Below are 25,475 nucleotides of genomic sequence, written 5' to 3'. Positions count from 1 at the left end.
GAGCGGGAATGAACCCGGGTCACTACACCACACAGACAACAACACAACACACAGACAACAACACACAACACACAACTAACAACACAACACACGCGCGCGCACCACGGCGCAACACCCATTCTGAACACGGGCGCCGAGCCTTGTTCACAGCCCCTGTGGATGCCAAGTCACCCCCCTCCACCCACCCCCGCTGCGCTGCGCGACAGTCCGTGGGCCGAGTGCGCGCCTCCCTCCCTCCCTCCCATCCCTGGCGGACACCTCCTCCCCTCCTCCCTCCCTCCCTACCCCCGCTCCTCTCGGAGCCGCCCTTCCCTCCCCTCCACCCCCGCCACCCCCGCCACCCCTTCCCCCCCCCAGTTCATCCCGGAGCCGTCCACCCTGGCCGCCTGTCTGCCTCCTCGCTTTGTGCATCGCTCCGTCCGCCCCCTGCGCGCGTCCATCGGCCGTCGTCCGTCCGAGAGGCGTCCATCCCTTGGAGCCCCTCCGCTCCCGGGCGCCCCGCGCTCGATTCCGCGCGGCCATGCGGCCATCGGGCGCGCTTCAGGCGCCGTTGGTGCTGCTCGTTCTTCTCGCCCTGTTACGCGACTGCCTTGGCAAGGTGAGGGATATCTCTCCCCCACCACCCACCCACCCGCCCGCCCCACCCTTCCTCACCCTCCAGGGTCCCAGGTCCCCTCTCTCGCCCAGGTTCCCCCTTTGCCTGCGAGTCGTGCAACCCAGATTTGCGTGCGTCGTGTCTCTTGAATCGTCTCGTGGGTCACCCCGTGGGTCGCGTGTCAAACCGTCATAGTCGTGTCCTCTGCAACATCTCTCCCGTGCGTTCCGGGAACCAGGCCTCCTGCAGGGCTTTGCTCTCCCGTGTCAGATGTCGTTACCCAGCCCCCCCCCTCTCCCATTCCGCTTGCCTCTTCCGCATCGCGTCCTTGTTAACTTCTGTTGCTGCTCATCACCACCACCACCTCTGGACTCGATCTCCCACCGCAGCCTGCCAGAATATCGTCTCGTTCTAACTGCCCTTGGAGCAGGGATCATTCAGACCTTGCACGGAACCCCGAGACCAGTTCCACTTGCCCTGGGACCCTGAGATGCACGTCTCTGGATTCCCCGAGCTCGTGTTAATTGCACGTGTTGGCGACAAACGCGCCGCTGGTGATGAATGTGGCTGTTGTGGCTGTGCGCTGTGGGGGAGCGGTGGCGCAGCGGTTAGCGCTACGCTGCGTTACGAACCCAGCGACCAGGGTTCGATTCCCGCACACGGCCAACACCGGTGATGATTGTCTGAACCGGTCCTGGGCCTCCCCTAGGTCGACTCAGCCTCAAATGAGTAGCCGGTGCGATGCGTAAACATCGTCACTGGGGAGACAAAGGCGGCCGGGCGTGGTGTTGTCCGCCCACCCCCTCGTGTGCCGTGCCGGCCTTCATAGGTGCTACTCGCTAACAGCACTTGCTCCAACAGTCCGTTAAGGCTACACGGGGGAACCTTTGTCTTTGCTGTGTATCATTGCGCTGTGCGTGGCGCTGTGTGTGTAATACGTGTGTGTATGTGTGTATGTAAACATACGTGTGTGTATGTGTGTGTAATACGTGTGTATGTGTGTGTATGTAAATACGTGTGTATATGTGTGTGTATGTGTGTGTATATAATACGTGTGTGTATGTGTGTGTAATACGTGTGTATGTGTGTGTATGTAAATACGTGTGTATATGTGTGTGTATGTGTGTGTATATAATACGTGTGTGTATGTGTGTGTAATACGTGTGTGTGTATGTAAATATGTGTGTATGTGTGTGTAATACGCTGTGTGTAGGTGCTCGCTAACAGCACTTGCCCTTACAGTCTGTTAAGGCTATACGGGGAATCTTTGTATGTGTGTGTATGTAAATACGCGTGTAATATGTGTGTTTGTGTAATACGTGTGTGTATGTGTGTGTATATCTGTGTGTAATACGTGTGTGTATGTGTGTAATACGTGTGTTTGTGTAATACGTGTGTGTATGTGTGTGTAATACGTGTATGTGTGTGTGTATGTGTGTGTGTAACATGCGCTCTACATTCTTATGTCCGTGCGCGTTGCGTTCGACGCTTCGTGCATTTCGCGTTGCTGTTGGCGAGTTTCTGCGTGAAGTTGTGTGAACCTTGTTCGCATGGTGTGTACATGTTGTTTTAATTAACGTCATGGGCAGCTTGTGGAGTTGTGTGTGGGGTGCAGTGTTGTGGTTTCTGTTGTACGACCTCGCGTGCGTTTGTGTTGGCTCAGTGAGTGTGCTGGTGTCGACGATTGTGTCCGAGTTGTGTAAACGTGCGTATTTATATAAAAACGTACGTATGTGTCAAAGTGTTTTTTATACGAGTTTGTGTCTACACGTGTGTGTGTGTGTGAATACATGTGTATGGGCATATATGGATACGTTCATGTATACGTGTGTGTGAATGTGTATATGTGTATGCATATGTATGTACACGTGTATGAATACATATGCGCGTGTATGTAAATACGTGTGTGTAAAAACGTGTGTGTATGTGTAGATACGTGTGTATGTGTGAGTGTGTTTAAATACGTGTGTATGTGTTTAAATACGTGTGTATGTGTGTGTAAATATGTGTGTGTATGTACGAAGGTATGTGTGCAAATACGTGTGTGTGTGTAGATACGTGCGTGTGTCTAAATACGTGTGTGTGTAAATAGATGTGTGTATGTGTGTGTGTGATGACGCGCGGCCGGGCGTGGTCCTGGCCACCCACCACCTCGAGTCCCGTACCCACCCTTCATAGATGCTCGCTAACAGCACTTGCTTCAAAAGTACGTGAAGGCTATACGGGGTGATCTTTGTCTTTGTATAACCGCATTCGCCCACACCACTCGGCCACGCGTGTGTGGGGTGTACGTTGGTTGGCACGTGTCTGTGTGCACGCGTACGTCTTACGCTCTATTGCATTGGCAGTGGATGAGCTGCGACACGTGTGGTTGTCATGCAGACGTCCGCGCACGTGTTCAACTCGTTCAGCACGACCGGTTTGAAGCGCTGTCGCGGATGGGTTAATTTGGCACCCTGAAACTCTGAATCTCTGCCACACAGGGTTCGATTCCTCGCCAGGCCCCGTCTTCACCATTGACCAAATCGATCTGTGCGTGAGTCACCCTCTGTCGACGTTGGCTCGTGTCCCTTTTTGCGTTGTTCCGTTCTGTGATGTCTCTGCTATCGTAGCCCGGCGGTCTCCCTCCCCAAGAGAGTCGTGCAGCCTCCATGTTTACAGCGCCCCCCCCCCCCCTGTTTAATCGAGCAGCTGCTGAATGATGCCGCCGCGATGAATAATTGACCATACTTCACCACGCCGGTGCAGTGGCCTGGGATGAGGGCAGAGAGGTTTTGCTGCACCGCTCGAATGCCGCCTCCACTCTCCGCCTGTCTCTCGCACATTGCCTGGACATTCATCTCCAAGCAGGCTCAACTCCCTCCTGCTTAGCTCCCGAGATGTTGCGAGGCCCGGGGCACACTGCGGTGGACTTGCTCACTCATCACATCTCGGAAGCTAAGCAGGGCTCAGCCCGGATGACGCTCGGAGACAGACCATCACCACCACCCACGCATTGCGCTTGGGGGGTGTGGGCCACGTGGTCACGAAGCGAACCCAGTCGCTGTGCTCGCCTCTGCTCCGGCGTCGACGCCGCTTTGGTCAAATCACCCCCACGTGCGTCGAGGGGCACTCATCCAGCAGTGGAGTTGACACAAGGGCGCCGGTGCCTGTCAGAGATGTGGTCACGATGATGATGCTCACGTTCCAGCATTTATAGGATTAATGGAGTTGAACGAAACTGTGCAAAACGGGACCAGCAAGCACAAAGACCCCGATGCAAAGCGACCAATGCAAGTGAAACGTGTTCTGGGAGTGAATCGCGACACACCGAATCGTAGCGCTTCTTCCGATCACTGTCGGTGGATGCATTGGAATGACTGACTCTCCATACAGAGACCCACCCGTGTAGCCTCAGCAGACTGTTGGGGCAAGTGCTGTTTGCCAGCACCTATGAAAGGTCGGCACGGCACGCGAGGGGGTGGGTGGCCAGCACCACGCCCGACTCTCCACACACAGACACACACAGACACAATATATATACACACACAGACACATGCAGACACAATATATATATACACACACATACACAATACAGACACACAGACACACACAGACACAATAGCTACACACACAGACACACACAGACACAATATACACACACACAGACACACACATACACAATATACACATACACACACAGCCACACACAGACACAATATATATACACACAGATACAATATACACAGATACACAGACACACACCTACACACACAGACACACAGCATCCTCATGCCCGTGGCGTGAAAACACAATCTCGCGAACGTCGCCGTTAACGCACAACTGAAATTCTCCAACAAACAAACAACCCACACCAACCACACCAACAACACCAACCACCCCAACCACACCAACCACACCAACCACACCAACCACACCAACAACACCAACCACACCAACCACACCAACCACACCAACAACACCAACAACACCAACCACACCAACAACACGAACCACACCAACCACACCAACAACACCAACAACACCAACCACACCAACCACACCAACAACACCAACCACACCAACCACACCAACAACACCAACAACACCAACCACACCAACAACACCAACCACACCAACAACATTAACCACACCAACCACACCAACAACACCAACAACACCAACAACACCAACCACACCAATCACACCAACAACACCAACAACACCAACCACACCAACAACACCAACCACACCAATCACACCAACAACACCAACCACACCAACCACACCAACAACACCAACAACACCAACAACACCAACCACACCAACAACACCAACCACACCAACCACACCAACAACACCAACAACACCAACCACACCAACCACACCAACAACACCAACAACACCAACCACACCAACCACACCAACCACACCAACAACACCAACCACACCAACAACACCAACAACACCAACCACACCAACCACACCAAAAACACCAACCACACCAACCACACCAACAACACCAACCACACCAACAACACCAACAACACCAACCACACCAACAACACCAACAACACCAACCACACCAACAACACCAACCACACCAACCACACCAACAACACCAACCACACCAACCACACCAACAACACCAACCACAGTAACCACACCAACAACACCAACAACACCAACCACACCAACAACACCAACAACACCAACCACACCAACAACACGAACCACACCAACCACACCAACAACACCAACAACACCAACCACACCAACCACACCAACAACACCAACAACACCAACCACACCAACCACACCAACAACACCAACCACACCAACAACACCAACAACACCAACAACACCAACCACACCAACAACACCAACAACACCAACCACACCAACCACACCAACAACACCAACAACACGACGCTAATCTACAGCAGGCTTCCAAGGTCACGCAGCGTTTTGTACTGCAGCCCATCGACACTTGTGCAACAACGCAGGCGACTCGGGATGGCGCGTTATGTTGTGCCTGTGGGCTGGGTGGTTGCTGCTGCTGTTGCTGCTGCAGCTGGTATCGCTTTCCGTGAGACGCCGTTGCACAAGCGATGCCGCCGTGCGTCGACGCAGGGTGAACGCGAGCGAGAGAAATCGATTGTTGCGTCGCACGCAGGAGACAGCACGCACAGCGCAAAGGGAGCTCTTCTTTCTGAAGACAAGCGCGACCGTTCCAGCCAGCTTCCTTGTAAGGTCAATTATCCTCTCGCTTGAAAAACAAACAGAAAACTTATAGCCGGGATTGAAGGGTTTCGTTGCCATTAATTTGTCGGGGCGAGATGACCAGCTGCCGCGTCGTACGAATCGTGCCCTTGTGAGGAATCGTTGCTTGACTTGACTCAATCTTCATCATCATCATCAGCAGCAGCATCCCTGATCAATCATCATCAGCCACGGTGGGAAATGTGTGGAGATTTTGGGAAGCTTTCATCTTGCGGTGGATTCACAATGGAAGAGAGCCATTTAGACGAGAGTGATTTAGATAGACAATCGAGATGCTTTTTTTCTGTAACAAGGAGTTGTTACACAGTATTTTAGGAATGCCTTACCTGCTGTGCAATTACACTGCGCGCATTCTTCAGCTGTTTATACGTGGGGGATTTGATGGATTACCTAAACCACTTTGAAAGAGTCGAGGTGTCAACTCTGGGGTTTTTGAAGGATGGCTTTTTTTGAAGCAGGTGTGATGACCGTGTTAACAGGATGGGTCAGAGAGTTGAACTGTAGCTTTGCAACTCGAGCGAGAGGGAGCCAGAGAGAGAGAGAGACCCCCCCCCCCCCTACAACATCTGGCCTTTGAATGCAGGTGCTAGGAATGTCATGGAAGGATGGGACAAGCAACTTGGACGTTCGTAATAAAACGACGAAGTAGTTAGGAAAAGGCTGCGTCCGGATGGTGGCCAGTTAACGCAACATTTCAATTTACACGATCTAACACACAAAGAAACCCTTTATGATGGGAAATATTGGTCGCTAAAGCCGACTACGTGTTAAACTAGGAAGAGGAGGTTGTGATAGTTGGGACGGATGGAGGGCAGAGGTCAGCTACGAAAGGGGAAGAGAGAGGTAAAGCCAGACGGCTGGTTCCCACAGAAGAGCAGCAAGTGTGAGCACATCTTGGGAGCGCAGACGTCAACGTGAGGACGAGTTGCGGGCTCTGGCAGAAGGAAGGTGGCGACATTGAGGTGCGCGGTGGAATCAACAGCACGAGTCATTGATGACTCTGGAAGACGTTCCATGTTCACATGTTGTGGTTGGGTCTCCTCTCACATGGGGGCTGTGTTCGCAGTCTGTGCATTGCCGTGTGTGTGTGTGTGTCTACGTTTGTTGAACTTTCTTCGCACCGTGCGTCGCACACGGTGCTAATCGGAGGCGCGGGGGGAAGGATGAAAAACTAAACACAAAAAAGCGCTTCTCAAGAAATTAGTTTTCAATCTAGATTCAAAAGTGCATAGCTCCAGTGGCTTTCTAATATCGGAAAGGAAGAGTGCTCACTGATGAACGATTGTGAGGGTGAATCCACCCCGCCGCCCATGTCACGGAGTCCTAAATTAGCCTGCGTGTGGCCTTGCGGGCGGCGAGCGAGCATTTGTCTCGGCGCCTCCACCACCAACTTTGCCCCGGATCCAGCCGCGGTGAAGTGCGGCCAAAATCACTCCCACGCCACTGGGTGGGGGGGGGGGAGACCCCGACCCAGCAGCGACATCAATCCCACCCCCCCTACTTTTCCGCGCTGGAGTTGACGCCTCGCGTTCGACGTGTAAGGGGTGCGAGGGGGAGCGGGGGGGTTGGCGTAGAGGAGTACAGGAGAAACTTGTGATGCAGAGCGACGGTTTATCATCATCCTCCGCGTGTTGGAAAAAACAACGCGGAGGAGTTGGAGTTGGAGGAGGAGGGGCACCCCGCGAGCCGAGGCCAAATAATCCACCAGCCGCGCGCTCGCCCGAGCTTCCGCCCCCCTCCCTCCCTTGTTGCAGGGAGCACAAACAACGGCTGTGTTGCTCCGTCGGATCCGTCACGCCCTGGAAAGGGACACCTCGTGCTATGGGGCGGCGGCCCTCAACGAGCCGAGCGCTCCTCCTTCCGGGAGGCTTTGCGAGTCATCGTAGCGAAATAGCGAATGGGGCCACTTTGCATTGGGCGAGTAGAGGGGACCCTGGACAAAGTGCGACGCTTTGGTAATTCAGTGGCATTGGTTTACAAACGGGCCACACCCTGCCGATTCTTCTTCGTGTTGCTGATGTTGATGGAGAGCAACAATTCTCAATTGTACCCCGCGGTCGTTGAGCCGGACGATTGCGTCTGGAGTCGCGGAGTGGTGCATCATCACCATCATCATCGCCGCTGGCCTGACGATGCCTCCTCCTTCGCGTGATTGTGAATTCGGGCATCGATGCCGCGCTCTGCGTTCCTTGGTCCTGTTCTGGGTGACCACGGTCGCACACCGGAGAGTTTTTGGTTTTCCGTTTGTGCGTCGAGTGTCCGCATCTCCTGCTGCTGCTGCCCTGGTTTGTGTGTGGAAGTGGTTTAGCGTGGCCCATGAGCTTCGTGGGAGATCATACGCCAAGGGGACCTTCTGCATAATCTCCTAAACCCATCCCTGCATGTAATCTTCTCACATGCGTGGCTTTTTCGGGGCCCTCCAGTTTCCGCACACACGCCAAATGCTCGCGAAAGATTCCACAGTGGAGGTGTTCGCGGCTGCGCTGCACGCGCGGCTCACCGATGCGTCGTGCCGAGCGTGTTGCTCGGCACGACGCCCGACGTTTCGCTCCGACAACTTCTTCGGCCACGCGGATCGTAAGAAGCTCCCAGCACGCAGTGCGAAACGTGCGGGACACCGCGTGGCGGTACAGGCTGAAAACACATCGCAAGAGCTGCTGCCCGACTGATGACATCGGCCACACATTCCCCAATGCAGGGGCCCTCCTTTGCGTTTGGGAATGTCGAGACTCGTCGAGGCTTTCCCGGGTAAATGATTGGAATTCTCAATTCCTGGGGGAGGGAGTGTGGGAGCGTGGGTCATCCCGGGGGCGCTGAAACGTGCGAGCACACGCGGCTCGTTCCCACGCTCGCCACGGCTCGCTGGACGCGCTCGTCCGCCCGCTCGCTCCGACCACGTCCCACGATCGAACCCGAGCGTGGGGGTCAAAAAACCACGGCGACGACTCCACGAACCTCTCCGAGTGCTTTCGGCCTCGTCGGCTCCCTCGCATCCGATGGCCCTACCCCTTCTCCGACGGCGCACCTGTGCGTCTGCCCTCCGTGTCCCTGACAATCCCCTACGTTGGGACACAGGCGGAGAGACCGCTTCGATCCGTCGATTAAAATCAATCCGTACGGTTAGTGCGTGCCAATCGATCGCCGATTGTGCAATTTGTTTGCAATTCGGTGGCTAGGAGATGTTAACTACCTCGGCTGGTATGCAGGAGGTTCGTGGGTTCGATCCCGACCCTGACACCTGCTGTATAATTGGAGTTTGGGTGTCTCTCTCCCCGTGGTCTTTTGGATTTTTCTCCGGGTCCTCTAGTTTTTCTCTCAACATAAAGAATCAACATCACGCGTTTAGGGTATTTGGCTTCTATACATTTCCACGTGATGATAAGCCACCACGCTGAGCTACCATTGTGGCCAGGTCGCTTCTTCAAAAGAACCGTGTAACTCAGTGGGCCTTAGCTGGCAAAATAAAAAAAAAGTTTCGTTCACTTGCCCCTAGTGGCAGAGGCACGACCATTGATGACGATGCAACCGAAGATTCTCGAATCGAATCGCAGATGATGCGTTGCGTCGCAAGCGAGCGCTGCATTATTGCCTCCTCTACCAAAGTGCGAAAGTATCTCGCTCAGTAACCTGCTTGCTGTACTGTACTGACATTGGCCGACCATTGGCTGCACGCAGGGTCGTGCGCACACCACGATTCCTGAGCCCCATAAACCGGTACGTGAACGGCAGGAGGGTGGATTCACCGGTGTGGCTATCTCTGAGGCTCTCTGGTGTGCAGTGGCATAGCTTTCGGGTGTGCAGGCGGTGCAACTGCACAAGATGATGGGGAGGGGGGGGGGGCACAGGCGCCGGGCTGCAACGAATTGGACAGGAGACTCGCCCCAATTCATTCCTCTCGCTGGGGCCCCGCCAAGCGCGTCACCGCGCCACTGCCCACGTGACGTGGGCAGCCGCTGTCTGCGACAAACGTGGCAGAGGTCATGCGGTTTGTCGCGAGCGCAAAAGTCCAGACAGGGCCCTCCCCACCGCGCCATCCACCAACACCGCGCAGCCCCGTAACCCCCTCGGTGGTAATGGTGCGTTCAGTTTCGTTTGGCGAGATTGTCATCCGCCGTAAACTGTTAAACTCGAATAAAAATGTAATTGACTTCAGATGTTGCGCGGAGAGCTCACGCCCCGCGTGGAGTCGCGTTCTGGTACTGCGAGAGTTGCGTGCGTGATGTAGGTGGTTTGTGTGCGCGCGTGTGTGTGTGTTTAACTTCGTCCGCACCATACATGGCCAGCCATGCTAATCGGAGGTGATGCAGTGTGGCGGTTAGCGCGCTGCGCTACGAACCCGGTAGCATGAGGTCCATTCCCGCTCACGGCCAACAATCGTGATAATTATCCGAACCTGTTCTGGGCCTCCCCTAGGGCGACTCAGCCACACATGATTACGTGGTGCAATGCGTAATTATCGCAACTAGGGAGACAAAGGTGGCCGGGCATGGTGCTGGCCACCCACCCCTTCGTGTGCCTTGCCGGTCTTCATAGGTGCTCGCTAACAATACTTGCCCCAACAGTATTTTTTAAGGTTATAAGGGGGATTTTTGTCTTTGTAGGTGGGTTGTGTGTGTGTGATGTAGACACACACACACAATCTAGACTTTAATGAATGTTTTTTAACCCAGGCTGCTTTATTGTAAACATTTCATCTTCACCTCCTTTCAGTAATTCCCCGAAGTAGACTTTTTTTTGCTCCGTGTTCCAGTTCTGTCGGTCAAAATTTTATATTATACGTAAAAAAAAACCCCCATCAATTTGTACCGCATCAATAAAATGAGTATGACATCTTACTAAGCCGACAGTGGTCATCACATGGAGAGACCATTCCTCGCCATGGGACCGTGGAATTTCCACATTTGGCTCAGCTCTCGGACGTGTGAGCGGAGAGAGAGAGAGAGAGGCGCGTTGACCCACGAGGGCAGAATCGATGTGCGTTTACAGTATTTGTCTGCTATGAATATTCACGTGATGAGAAGCACCTTCACTGAGCTATCATTTGTGGGTCAGGTCGCTTCTGAAAAAGAGCTACGTAACTCAGTGTGCCTAACCTGGTAAAATAAAATAAAAATAGCTTAGAAAAGAAATAACCGTGTGTGCCTGGGTCGCCAGTCTCGACGTGCGTGACACCATCCCGACGTGTTCGGAATCAGAACATTTATTTTACACCGGAGGAATCCGATGAGCTACGAAGCTTTTTTGAGCCCCAGGCTGCCGATGACCGGCACTGGGGCATCTCCTCTCGGGGAAGTCATCCCGCGGTGCCGCTCCCGACTTGCCGAGCTCGCCACCGCAGCTCGTGCGGGAACAGCTGTTCGTCTGCCCGCGGCGCGTAGACATCACGTCGTCTGTGACGCCCCAGGTTTAAATATAGATCTTGGAACATCAACAAAAAAAGAAACCGACATCTTTATTTAGTACGTAGGCATTACGCGGCCGATGTTGAGTCATTTTCTTTGTTGCCGTTGAGACTTACAACAGAAGGTTTTCCTCGCCAAATAATTGGCAAGATCGTGATTTTATGATCAGTTATTCTACATAACAACCAATGTTGCGTTTTTTTCTTTCACAGAGAGGTAGAGTCCTCGTTTTATGACCCCGGAGGGATGATGGGCTTGAGTTGACCCTGACTGCGACTGAAACTGGTGGCGTTGGCATTGCGAGCCGCTTGTTGCAATGATGCCGCCACCCGCCCTGGATTTCCAACGTACCATTAAAATAAAAAATTTGACCTCCTGACCTCTTCTTGGCCAACCGATGCGGGCCCTCGTCACAGAGCGCTCGGCGGTTCACAGCTGCGTTCAATCCCGGCACAGGCTCGGAGCTCGGAAAAAAAAGTGAATTAGCTGCGATTGAACGCATATCGCAGAAGCTTCCAGCGTGGGGCGCGCGGGAGGGGGGGGGGAATAGCTTCGTTAACTGTTGCTGATTTGCGCGAAGGGTAGAGAACGCGGCGAGTGCGTTCCGTCACCCGTACCCGCTGGGGTCGTGGTAACCGGGAGGGAGTACGGCGGAACCCGCCGCTCCCCGTGATGAGGCTAGGCTGTGTTCTCACGCGACTCGCTCGCTCGCTCGCTCGCTGCCTGACGAAGACATCGCAGCGGTTCGAACGGAAAGTCGCGAGGAGTCTCGGGGCCGCCGGTGAAGAGGTTTAACGGTCACAATTCGATCGATACATCGGCGCGTATAAATAATAATATCTGTGCAATATATTGTCGGGTGGTGGAGGGGTTCATGACAAGAATGTTGGCATAAAAACTACAAACTATAGATCGTTGTATTGACTGCAATAGACCACGTGTTAGGTTAGGGAAGGAATGGGTCCAAAGATGTGAGGATTTGGGATGAAAGGATTTGTGACCACAGTTCGGCAGAGCCGTGTGGGGAGGTGGTGGTGATCATATTGTTGGTGTGTTTCCGTGACAACGATTCAGGTCATCCACGGTGTGCAGCACAGAGAAAGGTGGATAACAGTCAACATTATCCACCACACCCAGATGACTCCTTTTATCCGTGCAGAGGCTCGGATAATCGGGTGAATGGGATGAACATGCCACCGATCTCAGGATACTCCCCTTATGTGTGGAGAGGCTCTCACCTTCAGACGAATTGGTGTGCCCTGCCTCGTCGCTGCTAATGTATTTTCTGTGGCTGCCTCCACAGAGGCCGATGTTGACATCTTGACACCACAGGTACCATTCGTCATCACCTCCGCACATCAAAGCAAAACGCACAAAGACAAAGGAGACCCGTATAGCCTTTAAGATACTGTTAAGGCAAGTGCTGTTAGCGAGCATCTATGAAGGCCGGAACAAAGTGTCAGGTGGGTGGCCAGCACCACGGCCGGCCGGCCGCCTTTGTCTCCCTAGTGGTGATGAGGCTCAGTCGACCATGGGGAGGCCTCACACTGGTCCAGACAGTCGTCGCTGGTGTTGGTGGCCGTGAGCGAGAATCGAACTCGGGTCGCCGGGTGCACAGCGCGGCTCGTTAACCACTGCGCTACGAAACGCGCAGCACACACACACACACACGCGCGCGCACACACTCACACACACATTGTCATCGCACAAAACAAGCAAACGTGTAACCGTCGAGGCTTTGTAGCTGTTCCGGCCATTGTGCATCTTCCCTCGGCCGAACAGAAAACAAAAAAGCTCACGGCATACGGAGGATCGTTACTCCGGGAGAGATTCGACCCGCGGGAGGTCGGAGTGAAACGGGCGTCTGTGCCTCCGCGTTTGCTCTCCTCCTGTCGCTGGTGCTGCGATGGCATCGGGGTGGGATTCGCGCCCGGCGGATCTCACTCGCCCTGGAGCGGTGTTCAGTTAGCCGGCAGCTTCGTCGCAGCCTCGCCGATGACAACTCCAGCGGTGTTTTTTTTTAAATCAAGCCTTAGTCTGTGGATTTAAATTCGTGATTAGGATAAATTGTCTACAATGCTGACTCTCGCTAACTCGTGACGCTGCGCGCCGCGTTCTTTAAGTTAGAATTTTTACTGTCAGTGCCTGAAATGAAATCCACAGGCGGAAGATTTGACAGCAACATTTTAACACCGCACGTTGCTTGAATCGCCTTCAGTAAGCGTCGGTGAACATAACGCAGAGGACTGCGCACACACGTGTGCTGTGTGCGCGGGCCTCATCGCAGGTGTCCGCCCTGAGTCAGTCGTGGAAATTCCACATTCCCATGGTAAGGGGCCAGAATGGGATGGCAAGAAAAACACCGAAACGGACAGAATTGATTCTCAAATTAAATCTTGAATCGTGATGTTCTATCGATCGCCTACCTCGGGTATGGTGGGAATCGTCGCAAATTGAGAAGTCCTATGCGTCGTCTACGATGGCAACAGCTGCTGTACGTCCTATCACTGTGGGCACACAACTCACTTCGCGCGGGGCGATTGCCCGGCCAGTTAGCCGGCTTCTCCGCCCAGACAACGGAGAATTCCCCGAGTGGATCCCGAGCCGGCGTTGGTGAAGCTGCAGCTGCCGGCCACTTAGCGGTGATTGTGGCTTTACGGAGCCTCCAGCGACACACAAAAAAACTCCGCTGGCTGAGAGACTCTTCCCGGAACAGATCAGCTGCTCCAAGTCTCCCGCTGGATGAGCAGGGTTTTTAAAATTAAACCGCACTCCAGAGGTCACCGGATGGTTCAGCAGAGGCGAGGGTGCACACTGAGCTGGCGCTGCTTAGGCCCTGGCTGTCGTCACCAGCGGAACGCCGTTCTCCATTCTATCAATCGGACAGATGAGTTCGGGGGAGGGGAGGGGGGAGTTACCCAATATAATTTTAGCTTTTGGCCCCCAATGGGGCATAGAGCGACCACTGCAATGCCTCCCCAGCGTCGATGATGGGGACCGGAGTTTGGCTTCTTGGGCAGCGCTGGAATCCAGCCAGAGCAGTCCGGGACTACGTTCCGGGAAAAGTCACTTCGGCCCCGCCACATCCACCTCGCCTTGTTTCCTCCTCGCGACATTGCGGTGGCGAGTTGCAAATCTGGGGCACAATAATAATATGGGGTGAGTGCGGATAGGCGAAGCATTGCACTCTCGTGGTAGTGCCTTAGAGTTCAGTTCAAAATTATTTTGAAGTACCCTGTGAGTTAAGAAGCTCTTGAATCGGGTTTCATCCCTGGAAAACGTAACGTGCACAACAGGTCGCAAGAACAATATACATAAAAATAGTTAGTGAAGGAAAAAATGGCAACAAATCACATCGTGCGGAGCATATTACGAAGTTATATTCAATTAATCTTTTACTAAAGTGAGGATTACGATTAAATAACTTATTGCAAATAAGGCATAACAACGCAAATGGTTAAATAGTTTCCCCAATAATCCCTCCTCGAAGCCAGCCCAGCAGCGTATATCGAGAGAACAAACTCCAGGGAGATGTTAAACACCGGTTAGATGGGACGGGGGGGGGGGGGGGTAGTAGGGGGGGGAGTGGGTGAGGGGCGGGGGGGGTAGTAGAGGTAGTGGGTGGGGGCGGGGGGGGGTAGTAGGGGGGGGAGTGGGTGGGGGCCGGGGGGGTAGTTGGGGGGGAGTGGGTTGGGGGCGGGGGGATAGTAGGGGTAGTGGGTGGGGGCGGGGGGGGTAGTAGGGGGGGGAGTGGGTGGGGGCCGGGGGGGTAGTTGGGGGGGAGTGGGTTGGGGGCGGGGGGATAGTAGGGGGGGTAGGAGATGTGGGGGGCGGGGGGTAGTAGGGTGGTGGGGGGGTCACGTGGGCGTGAGGCGTCCATCGCCTGGGATGTTCTTCGTTCCGCCCCGGGCTGCATTCTCCGTGGATGTCCCTGCGTCGTGGACCGCCGGGCGATGCGGAGAGCCGCAGCAGCGACGAGGACAGAGGCCGTGCGCGTGGTGGGATGAATGGGCAGACTTGTCGCGCTCATAACGACCCTTCTGTGCATTGTTCGCCGGACACATCTGCAAACATAAACGGCCCCAGACATGGTCAAGTTCCAGTTTTTTTGCAACATATACTGCGGGTATTAATAACGCTTGTTTTTTTGTGTTGAGGTCTGGCAACGCGGCTTTATTTCGGGGGGCCACGTTCATCGTATCCGGCCTTGTGCTGCATTGATTAGTCTTTGCCTCGCTCCACAGAAAGGTCGCGAGTTCAAATCCCACGGCGGGGATCGACTCAAGAGCTTTAGCCTGACGAGCCTAAAGATGCGGGTGCCGCATTGCGGGAAATCAACACTGACCCTCCCTTGGACTTACTTGCCCCCGACATAGCAATGTGGAAATCGCACGGCTGGGTTTAAGATTGTAATGCAGCGGATGATGAGTGCCTGTCGCGCCGCTCTCATGCATGCCAGTGTGAAACCAACTTTTAATGTTTTACATGAACACGGGAGTAAGGCAAAAGGTACAGGTGCAGCCCTGCAAGTTCCCCTTCACGCCGCTGCTGGTGGAAGGAGCTCCTCTGGAGGTAGCTCAAGCGAGCTTGAGAGTGGCCCCCTTTGAGAGGGTACTTGGCCTACTCTTCCACGGCGGCCACGCGTCTTGGAAGAGGTGGAACCACTCAATTTCAAGGACAGTGCATATTATTATCAGAGTTGTCTCTTTTTGTTTGCATTTTGATTGCAAGTGTTGTGGTTATTGCAAACATGATCCCTTGTATAAAGGTGTCAGTTTTGGTGGCAGATAAAATGGTAAAAACCGATTACGATATCTTGCTATTGGCAAAGGAGGTCTCATAATATAATATCAACATTTTAAAACTCTGAGACATTCCCCTGGCTGTCTCTCGCGAGGCGTTCGGCGTGGGAAGTCGTCGCCGATGTCCCGGGATGAGTGGGCTCAGAGATGGACGAGCGATGGTCCACCCGAGATGGACCGGGGAGCAGACATTGGCCAGCGAGGACACGACAGGGCCGTGGGTTATGGAACCAATTAAGGCTCTTGAGTCGTGATATATCCATGTGGCAGTGCAACCCCACAGATATATATATACAAGGACAAAGATCCCCCGTATAGCCTTAACATACTGTTGGGGCAAGTGCTGTTAGTGAACATATATGAAGGCCTGCATGGCACACGAGGGTGTGGGTGGCCAACACCACGCCCGGCCGCCTTTGTCTCCCCAGTGACGATGTTTACACACCGCACCAGGTCGACCTCGGGAGTCCCAGGATCGGTTCAGATAAGCGTTACTGGTGTTGGCCGTGAGCGGGAATCGAACTTTGGTTACGGGGTTAGTAGCGCAGCGCGCTAACTGCCGCACCACCACTCCCCACACATCTACACACACGAACGCACACGTGTGCGTGCATATACACGTACATATGCAAGCGGCTACATCTGTGAATACATTGTACACACAGACACACGCGCGCGCGTACACACACACCCGCATCGGCACGTCTGCAAACGCCCTGCATACCCACACGCGCGCACATGCGCACACACACGCGCACAATTTCCCCACACTCTGCATCTTTCCATGAGTTCGCAATCCCTTAGAGCCTCACAAATCCCCACGCATTCCCAATCTGATACGACCCAAAGGTGCCCCTCCCCCCACCACCCACCCCAACATTCCCTCAAAGCCACTCACAGATTCCCATCCCAAACTCGACTTCGTTTCTCTCACGTTACATCCCCCCTCACATCCTCCCGTTTCTCTTCACATCCCTACACGTTGCTCCACGTCCTCCATCAACCCTGCGTCCTTGGCAAAATCATGGCAACACTCGCCCAGCGCCTTTGGCAGGCTAGTGGTTGGTTCATGATGTAATGATTTTCTAAAATTACTAAATCTACTGGGCCGCTAGGCGGTTAAGCAAGTGTGCTCAAGGACCCATCTGTGTGGATCGACGAGTGTTATTTCCTCGTGTGCGTGGGGTTCCTGTGGGATCTGCAGTTTCCTCCCACGTGTGAACCCCTCCTTAAAACAAAAACACAATGGAATTAGACGAACACGCAGGGCCCGCCTGACGAAAGCCTTGAATCACTGAGAGGCTTTGCCGGATAAATAAATTCCATTATCGTCTCTCCACCTGCACTCGCATGCACATCGTGCTGTGTCTCCGCTTCCTGTATGTCGCATTAAATCCATGCTCCTAACCCCCTCCGCCACACACACACACAAGGCTTCACGGAGCGCTAAGAATAATCGTCAGGAGCAGCGGGGCTTCCTGGAGACGCTGTTGTTTTTGGAGTCGAGAGAGGAAATTGGGCTAAGAACAAAAAAAACCCCCATTCTCTTACCTGGGCGAATTGATAAAAAAAAGTTCAAGGTAAAAGTTTGTTCCAAAATAAGAAGCATTGTGGCGAGCCGCGTGGGTGGGTGTGCAGTTGTTTGCCATGGGGGATGAGGAAGGACGGCAGACGGGGGGCAGGGGGCCTTTAGGGCTGTGGTGTCGGAATTTCCAGGAGATTACCGCCGTGGCTGTCTGTGTCTGTGCGCGCGTTTGCCCGTCCATCTGCGCGTGTGTCCGTGCCAGCGGCGAGCGGTGGCGCAGCGGTTAGCGCGCCTGCAGCTACGAACCCTGTTGGGGCAAGTGCTGTTAGCGAGCACCTATGAAGGCCGGAACGGTACAGGAGGGGGTGGGTGGCCAGCACCGCGCCCGGCCGCCTTTGTCTCCCCAGTAGCGATGCTTACACACTGCACCAGGTATTCATTTGAGGCTGAGTCAACCTAAGGGAGGCCCAAGACCGGTTCAGATAATCTTCACTGGTGTTGGCCGTGAGCGGGAATCTAACTCGGGTGACCGGCTTCGTAGCGCAGCGCGCTACCTACTACACTACACTACCGCTCCCCGCGCTCGCACGGCCCGGTTAGTGACGACTCCCTCGCCTCTCCCTCTTCACGCCAGAGACTGAAAGCTCCTGCAACATTTGGAATATCCCCACACCTCAAGAATGACCGACTCACAGCTCCGCCTTTGTTTACGCTTAGGTCGCACTCATCTGTTCGCGACCTTGGCGGGAGCACGCCGGACTCTCTGATGCTGAACTCAAACCGGCGTTGCCCGTTTCTCCCTTTTGTCGCTGGCCTCGAAGCCAGGAGGTGGGAATTCCCCAATTCCCCGGCTCGCTGTGAGCCACAGCGAGAGGCACTGGCGGAGCGAGTGGGGGGGGGGCGGGGTTGGCACGTGCCCCCCCCCCCAATGATCCGATCGAAATCCCTAATTTTGATCGGATCATTGGGGTTTATTAGTAATAAATCGGCATTTTGCGACCCCCACTGCCACTATGTAGCAGATTATTACGTGCCAGGGACTCTATGAGATGATAGGACAATAGTCTGAGTCCATAATTGGCAATAAGTAACGGCAAAGCGGTTATAAGAGACTCACATAATTGTGCGCAGTTGCGTATACAGTACACGACTTCCCTGAAGGCATTCACCTTCAGCGAGCGCGATGCCGATCACACACGGATCAAATTCGACCCTCGATCGATGGCTGCGCCATCACCGCGCACGCATCGAATAAAAAGGGACAAGTTCTTACTTACTAACAACTCCTTACTTACTAACATCTCCTCTATCATTTTTCATTGCTGGAGGGGTTGCCCCCCCCCCAGCTACCTGAAAATCCTGGCTCCGCCATTGGCGAGAGGAATCCTGGATTTGGTTGTATCTGCGCGCGGGGATATTTAACCGGGTCGCTCGCCCAGGCACACCGGGATGCAATGAAGTCGCGCTCGGTGGTCTGAGGCTGCTGCTGCTGCGAGGAATTCGCGCTGAGGGGGGGGGGGTGGGGTCAAAGGGCGCTGACCACACCGGCGGGCGTTCGCGGGGCCCTCTGTGGCATTGCGGTCGCTGCAGCCACAACTGTCGCCGTCACTGGGAGTGCGCTGGCTGTGTGCGCGCGTGGGTTGAGTGTCGTGTGAGTGTTGTGAGTGTGCGTGTGTGTGCGGGAGCGGTGGCGCAGTGGTTAGCGTGCTGCGCTACGTACCCGGCGACCTGAGTTCCACGCGTGTATTTGTGTGTATGTGTGTGTTTAAAATTAAGATTGTTTTTATGCAGTTTGTTAATGGCAAAGACAACGAGTATAGGGAGCGGTGGCACAGCGGTTAGCGCGCCGCGCTACGAACCCGCCGACCCGAGTTTGATTCCTGCTCACGGCCACCAACACTAGTGACGATAATTATCTGAACCGGTCCTGGGCCTCCCCGAGGTCGACCTCAAATGAGTGCCTGGTGCGACAAAGATGGCTGGGAGTGGTGCTGCCCACCCACCCACCCCCTCGTGTGCCATGTTGGCCTTCATAGGTTGCACGCGAACAGCACTTGCCCCAGAAGTCTGTTTACGACTCAACGGGGGGGGGGGGGGGGGTCGTCGTCTCTGTATTTGACATGTGGTGCAACTTCAGGTCATCTCCGTCAGTTAGCCCTCGACACCTGGGTCTGTCCCGTCAACCCACTGCCAGCGAGCATTTGACACTTCACGGGGCCTGGCACAGGCGCCGTGATGTCATGGCCACTTCGTAGCAGACGGCTGCGGCTGCTGCTGCTGTCGTTTCCAGGAATCGAAGTACATTGCAGGGGCCGCGTGGCCACTGGCAGCCACCGACACAACACGCGAAGAGTGACGACACCACCCCATCGTCATCGTCGTCACCATCGTGCTGCTGTCAACCCCCCCAATGGTTTCAAACGGTGTGGGAGCCCTCACGCTGACGATGTCTCATCGGCGAAAGTGACCCCCAATCCACCTCTGAAAATGAGCCAATAACGCTGACGCAGCGCAATTACCTCTGCCCTTGGTGGTGGTGATAACTGTTTGCAACTGCTCGCCCGATCACTGAACTCGGTCGGCTCGTCGCCTTCCGCGCTGGAGTGAGCTCTCTCACAACGCAGGGGACGCCCTTTCACGACGCGTCACAACATCCGTGAGCGGAATAGAAAAGAAGCTCACGAACCGCCATAGTTTGACCGAATAACAAACACGGCTCGGTCGCGGTCTTCCGATCGCGACAACCTCAACCCCCCACCCCCCCGCAACCGCTGTGCCCTCCTCACTCGACGTGAGCGAGAGCCGCGCTAATTCCCTTCCCTGCTGACGCCACACTCACGGCTCGCCAGCCTCTCATCCCGGGGATTAGCACCGGGGACAATGGCTCGCGTCCCACCAGCGACTTTCTGATTCCCCCCGACGGCGGCGGCGGCGGGCGGCGAGTCCCGTGCTCGAGTCGCTCTCCACTGCCGTCCTCTTGGAGGAGGAAAGCCTGCACGGGCCCTCGGTTGAGTGGGAGCGGGTGATTCCTGCTGCGCCTGGCATGCGTCGGCATTCCCTTGGCGGCTGTGTTAGCGCGGCACGGCCGCTGAGGGTGCCATTGGTGTCCGGATAGCCCCCCAACACATTTTTTCCCCCCCAACGATATTGCAAAGAGACACCCACAAACAATTTTGCGCCCCCATGGCCTATGTTCAACGTGCGCTCAGTAAGGTCTGTCGCTTCGACATCAGTGGTTCGTAACGGATCTATTGGGGCAGGTCGCGGAAGTGAAGCGTGTGTCAATTATTATGATTCATACCGCCGGTCGTGAGAGTCCTCGCGTTAAATGGAGCGTGGCGACAGTCGTGGTGATTGACAGTCGTGGTGATTGACAGTCGTGGTGATTGATTGACAGTCGTGGTGATTGACAGTCGTGGTGATTGATTGACAGTCGTGGTGATTGACAGTCATGGTGATTGACAGTCGTGGTGATTGACAGTCGTGGTGATTGACAGTCGTGGTGATTGATTGACAGTCGTGGTGAGTGACAGTCGTGGTGATTGATTGACAGACGTGGTGATTGACAGTCGTGGTTAGTGACAGTCGTGGTGATTGACAGTCGTAGTGATTGACAGTCGTGGTGATTGACAGTCGTGATGATTTATAGTCGTGGTGAGTGACAGTCGTGGTGATTGATTGACAGTCGTGGTGATTGACAGTCGTAGTGATTAATTGACAGTCGTGGCTCAGCGGTAGAGCGAGCGGCTCGCAATCGCGAGGTTGCGAGTTCGAAAATCACGGCTTGATTCAGCACAGCATCCATCCCGAGGTCGATCAAAAAAAAAGAATTCAAATGTTGCTGAAAAGTCAACAGCGGCTGTCGTACGGATAAGCCTCGTTGAGATATAAACAGGAGCATGAGGCAGCGTCTCGATGCTTGCTTGAGCAGGGAATCACTTTGATGATTGCCAAACACCGGCTCGCCGTGCATCTGTCGTCTGACCAATAGCCTCTGGCAACCTTTCACCCGTTGGACATCTCTCCGCTTTGAACGTTCGGCTGCGGCCCTGATCTCGAGTACAAGTGTAATTAAAGACTCGGACGCTTCTCTCTGTCCTGTGTCATTTATTTGGGTTCGATCTCTTTTCCCTCACGGCACTCCCCTATATACTCTTGGCTCTGCAGCCCCAGGCTGCTGTCGCTCACGTAGCCCAACTCCCTCCTAGCAGACCCGCTGCCGTCTCGTCGCGCAGACCCCCGCTGCCCAACTCCTCCCTTGCAGACCCGCTGCTCTCTGCAGCCTCCTCGCTGCTCCTGCTGCCCCGGGGTCGGTCACCGTTGGCCGACGGTGCCGATCCTCGTGGGCCGGGTGTGTGGCGATCTCGCCACTCTCTCTCACCCTTCGCCCTGCGTGGCCTCACACTTTCCCAGTCCCCGATCACTCCCTACTGCTTCCGGTTTCCCCCCTTATAGACCTGAACCCTCTCCCCCACGTGACGTAACTCCTCCCCCCATGACGACACTTCCGGGAGGTTGTTTACGCCCGCATTACACCACCCTCCCCCGTAGAGAAAATCCAGCCGATCTCGGCTGAACACAGCTCCAACAAGCAATGCGAGCGAACACGACCGAATACGAAAAAGGACACAGAACACACAATAATATACCGAAAGAACAAGAACACAACACAATAATTAACGAAATGTGAGGGATTTCGAGCGGGTGCGGGTCGCCGGGCCATCCCAGACGGTCGGTGGCCCTCCCGCCGAGCGGGAACGTGGCAGGGTTTTAAGAGCGACAGGCTGAAGTTCGTTTGTCGCTATTGGAGGCCTGGCAACGTCCCGGTCCCCTATTCTCGAAGGCGCAGCATCAGAGGCGTCCCGCAATCGCGTCCGCGGCGGGGTTGGAAGGGCTGCGGGCCTCAAAGGTTCCGCAGCCGTGGTAGGCGCACCCTGAGTTGAGTCTTCTTTCCCCTGCCGCGTCACGGCCGGCTCGTCTGTGCTGGCGAATCCTTTCTTGGAGCGGCCGCTGTCGAGGCCTCCTGCTGGGGCGGACCCGGGCCCAGCAGTCCCTGGCATAATGGCCCTTTCGCCCGCAGCGGAAACAGTCGATGTTGTTGCGCCTTGCTGCGGGCGCCCCGTCCCGACGCGGCCGTGTCGGCGGCGCAGCCCGCGGCCCCGGCCCACCGCGGCTCGGCCACGGAGCAGCGGAAGCCGACAGCTCCTGCGGGCTCCTGTCGTCCGGCACATAAACTGCCTTCTTGGGGTCCCAACCCAAGGCTCCCCCTTCGACGATGGGCCCCCCCGTCCACGCCGTAACTTGCTTCCACCGGCGCAGGTTGAACTGGGCGTCCAGACATTTAGCCGCAGCCCGGGATGTGAGCTTCTCGTGACCGCACACCGGCATAGGAATGCCGAGATCCCGGGACAACTCCAGCATCTTCCCCAGGATGAGAGGTTCCAGCAGGTCAGGCTCCGTCTCCGGGTATGCGGCCATAGCCAGCTCCAGTACCGCGCCCCTATACGCCACCGGAGACTCCTCGGGTGCGCGTTGTCGTTGCAGAAACCGGCGATGAGCATCATCCGGCGGCTCGTAAGCGTCTGCCATTTCGTCGAACACACCTCGCAATGTTTTCTTCTTCGCGGCTTTTATAGAGCGAAAGAATCTAACGGACTCGTCATCGAGAAGAGTCGGAAGAACTTCTAATGCCTCGGCGTCAGTCCACCTCGCTGAGCGTACCGCTGCCAAAAATCTGCAGGCGAACGCACTCCAATCGCCCCCGATGGAGAATTCCTTGACAGTCGTTAGGTGACGACTGCGACTCCTTGGCGCGCTCCCTCCAGCCGCTGACTCATCCGGTGGCATGTTCAACATGGCGTCGCACTGTGGTGTCGACAAGATGGCGGCCTTCCGTCGCGGAGGGCCCAAAATGGCGGCTTCCCGCCTTTCGTCATGCGCCACGCCCAAGATGGCGTCTTCGTGCCACGTGGCCGATGGCGTCGACAGCGAAGACAACCCGGGCTCCTGCGGACCACCAACATCTCCTTCCGATGCCACCCTCGGCGTGACGAGCTCACACAACTGTGCAAGTACGTTCTTGAGAGTTTCAAGTTGCTCCGCCATCTGACTCCATCTTAAATCCACGTCCTTTTGTGCAGACGGGTCCGCCGACGCGGCGACATCTTGGACCCCCGGACCCGCACTCGTCTCAGCACGGATCTCCTCCTCTGCCGGAGTCAGGTCCACCGCAGGAGGAAGGTCATCGTCGTCGGAAGATGAAGCCGATGCCGGAGACGGAATATTCTTTTTTCTCAGTTGTTTAGCCATGCCATTACACTTTTGACACCAGTGTAATAAAAGTCTCGGACGCTTCTCTCTGTCCTGTGTCCTTTATTTGGGTTCGATCTCTTTTCCCTCACGGCACTCCCCTATATACTCTTGGCTCTGCAGCCCCAGGCTGCTGTCGCTCATGTAGCCCAACTCCCTCCTAGCAGACCCGCTGCCGTCTCGTCGCGCAGACCCCCGCTGCCCAACTCCTCCCTTGCAGACCCGCTGCTCTCTGCAGCCTCCTCGCTGCTCCTGCTGCCCCGGGGTCGGTCACCGTTGGCCGACGGTGCCGATCCTCGTGGGCCGGGTGTGTGGCGATCTCGCCACTCTCTCTCTCACCCTTCGCCCTGCGTGGCCTCACACTTTCCCAGTCCCCGATCACTCCCTACTGCTTCCAGTTTCCCCCCTTATAGACCTGAACCCTCTCCCCCACGTGACGTAACTCCTCCCCCCATGACGTCACTTCCGGGAGGTCGTTTACGCCCGCATTACACAAGTACAGGGTGATCGCAAAGTCCCACTCCGACGTGACAGTATCTAGGCAGGTAACGATGCATCGATTCGTCGATTTGAAAATAATGCGGGCACTGCCGTGATTTCAGACTTGCATTTTAGACACAGACATGGAAAATCCAAAGTAAAATCCCTCGATTGTTATTTTTCTCAGATGGCTAGCACCTGAATTGTAGACTACCGTGGGCTACCTGCTGTTATGGTGTCAAACTGTGAGTTGGCCAGGAGATGGCCGCAGAGAAATCGATTCTTGAATCCATATGAGCAACGCTTCGGTAATTATCCCCTCCTGTAACCGAGGTTGCCTCCACAGATTTTTTCCAGCTTTCTCACACATGCCAAACCCCCAACAATGGCATTTGCCAAACATTCCAACGCAGTGGCCCCCTGATGAAAAGAACCTTGAGACTCATGATTTTCTGAAAATGTCAAATATTTTTTTTTATTATATCGATTAGAGAACGGAAAATAATCATCGACACCTGTTATTGTTTAAACTCTTATCAGGATCATCCTGTACTCAGAGCACTAAAAGTAACCTGCTTTTTTTTACGTAAAACTAAAATGTTAGGATAATACGTATTGTAAGGGTTTTTTTTTCCTGGCATAGGAATGACATTAATCGGGGCACAAGTTGAAAAGTCAGAGCAATTTTAAATGAACCGTGGTCAGTCTTTTATGTTCGTTACTCCCATCTCTTCGGTGTAGCGATCTATTTGTTATTCATGAAACATCTTCCGTGCTTCTTCTTCTCCTTCCGTCGTTTCAATTCAATGTTTATTTGTTGCGCGGAAAAAATCCCGTGTAGCCAGTTACCCAGCTAGTTTCATTGGCAACTTGTCCCGCAGCAGCCACTAACAATCGAGTTGCTGTTGGGGTAGAGAGGAGCCCAGCCAGCAGCCAGCCAGGACTACTCGAGACATTTATTATTTTTAATGGTAGTATGGTTATTATAATTTAACGCGTAGGCCGTCGCGACCAATATTATCGATAATAGAGGTTTTTGGGTGAGATCGCGTAAATATAAATGCGTCGTTAAACCGGTGAGCTGAACTAGCAACCAATTC

General features: G+C 54.6%; 1 protein-coding gene across 1 annotated transcript in view; it reads left to right on the top strand.

The window, feature by feature from the left end:
- The first annotated feature begins 370 nt into the window (after positions 1 to 370).
- The window catches only part of LOC144735692 (uncharacterized), a 99,855-nt gene continuing 74,750 nt past the window's right edge, over positions 371 to 25,475 (top strand). Inside the window, exon 1 of the mRNA XM_078618170.1 lies at positions 371 to 598. Within this exon, the coding sequence (XP_078474296.1) occupies positions 521 to 598 (78 nt within the window). The 5' untranslated portion in view covers positions 371 to 520. The remainder of the gene's footprint in view (positions 599 to 25,475) is intronic.

The sequence above is a fragment of the Lampetra planeri genome, chromosome 56 (assembly GCF_965212315.1).
Source record: "Lampetra planeri chromosome 56, kcLamPlan1.2.h2, whole genome shotgun sequence".
NCBI classification, from domain to species: domain Eukaryota; kingdom Metazoa; phylum Chordata; class Hyperoartia; order Petromyzontiformes; family Petromyzontidae; genus Lampetra; species Lampetra planeri.
Note: the sequence above shows the minus strand (reverse complement) of the source record. Positions and strands in the feature narration are given on the sequence as shown.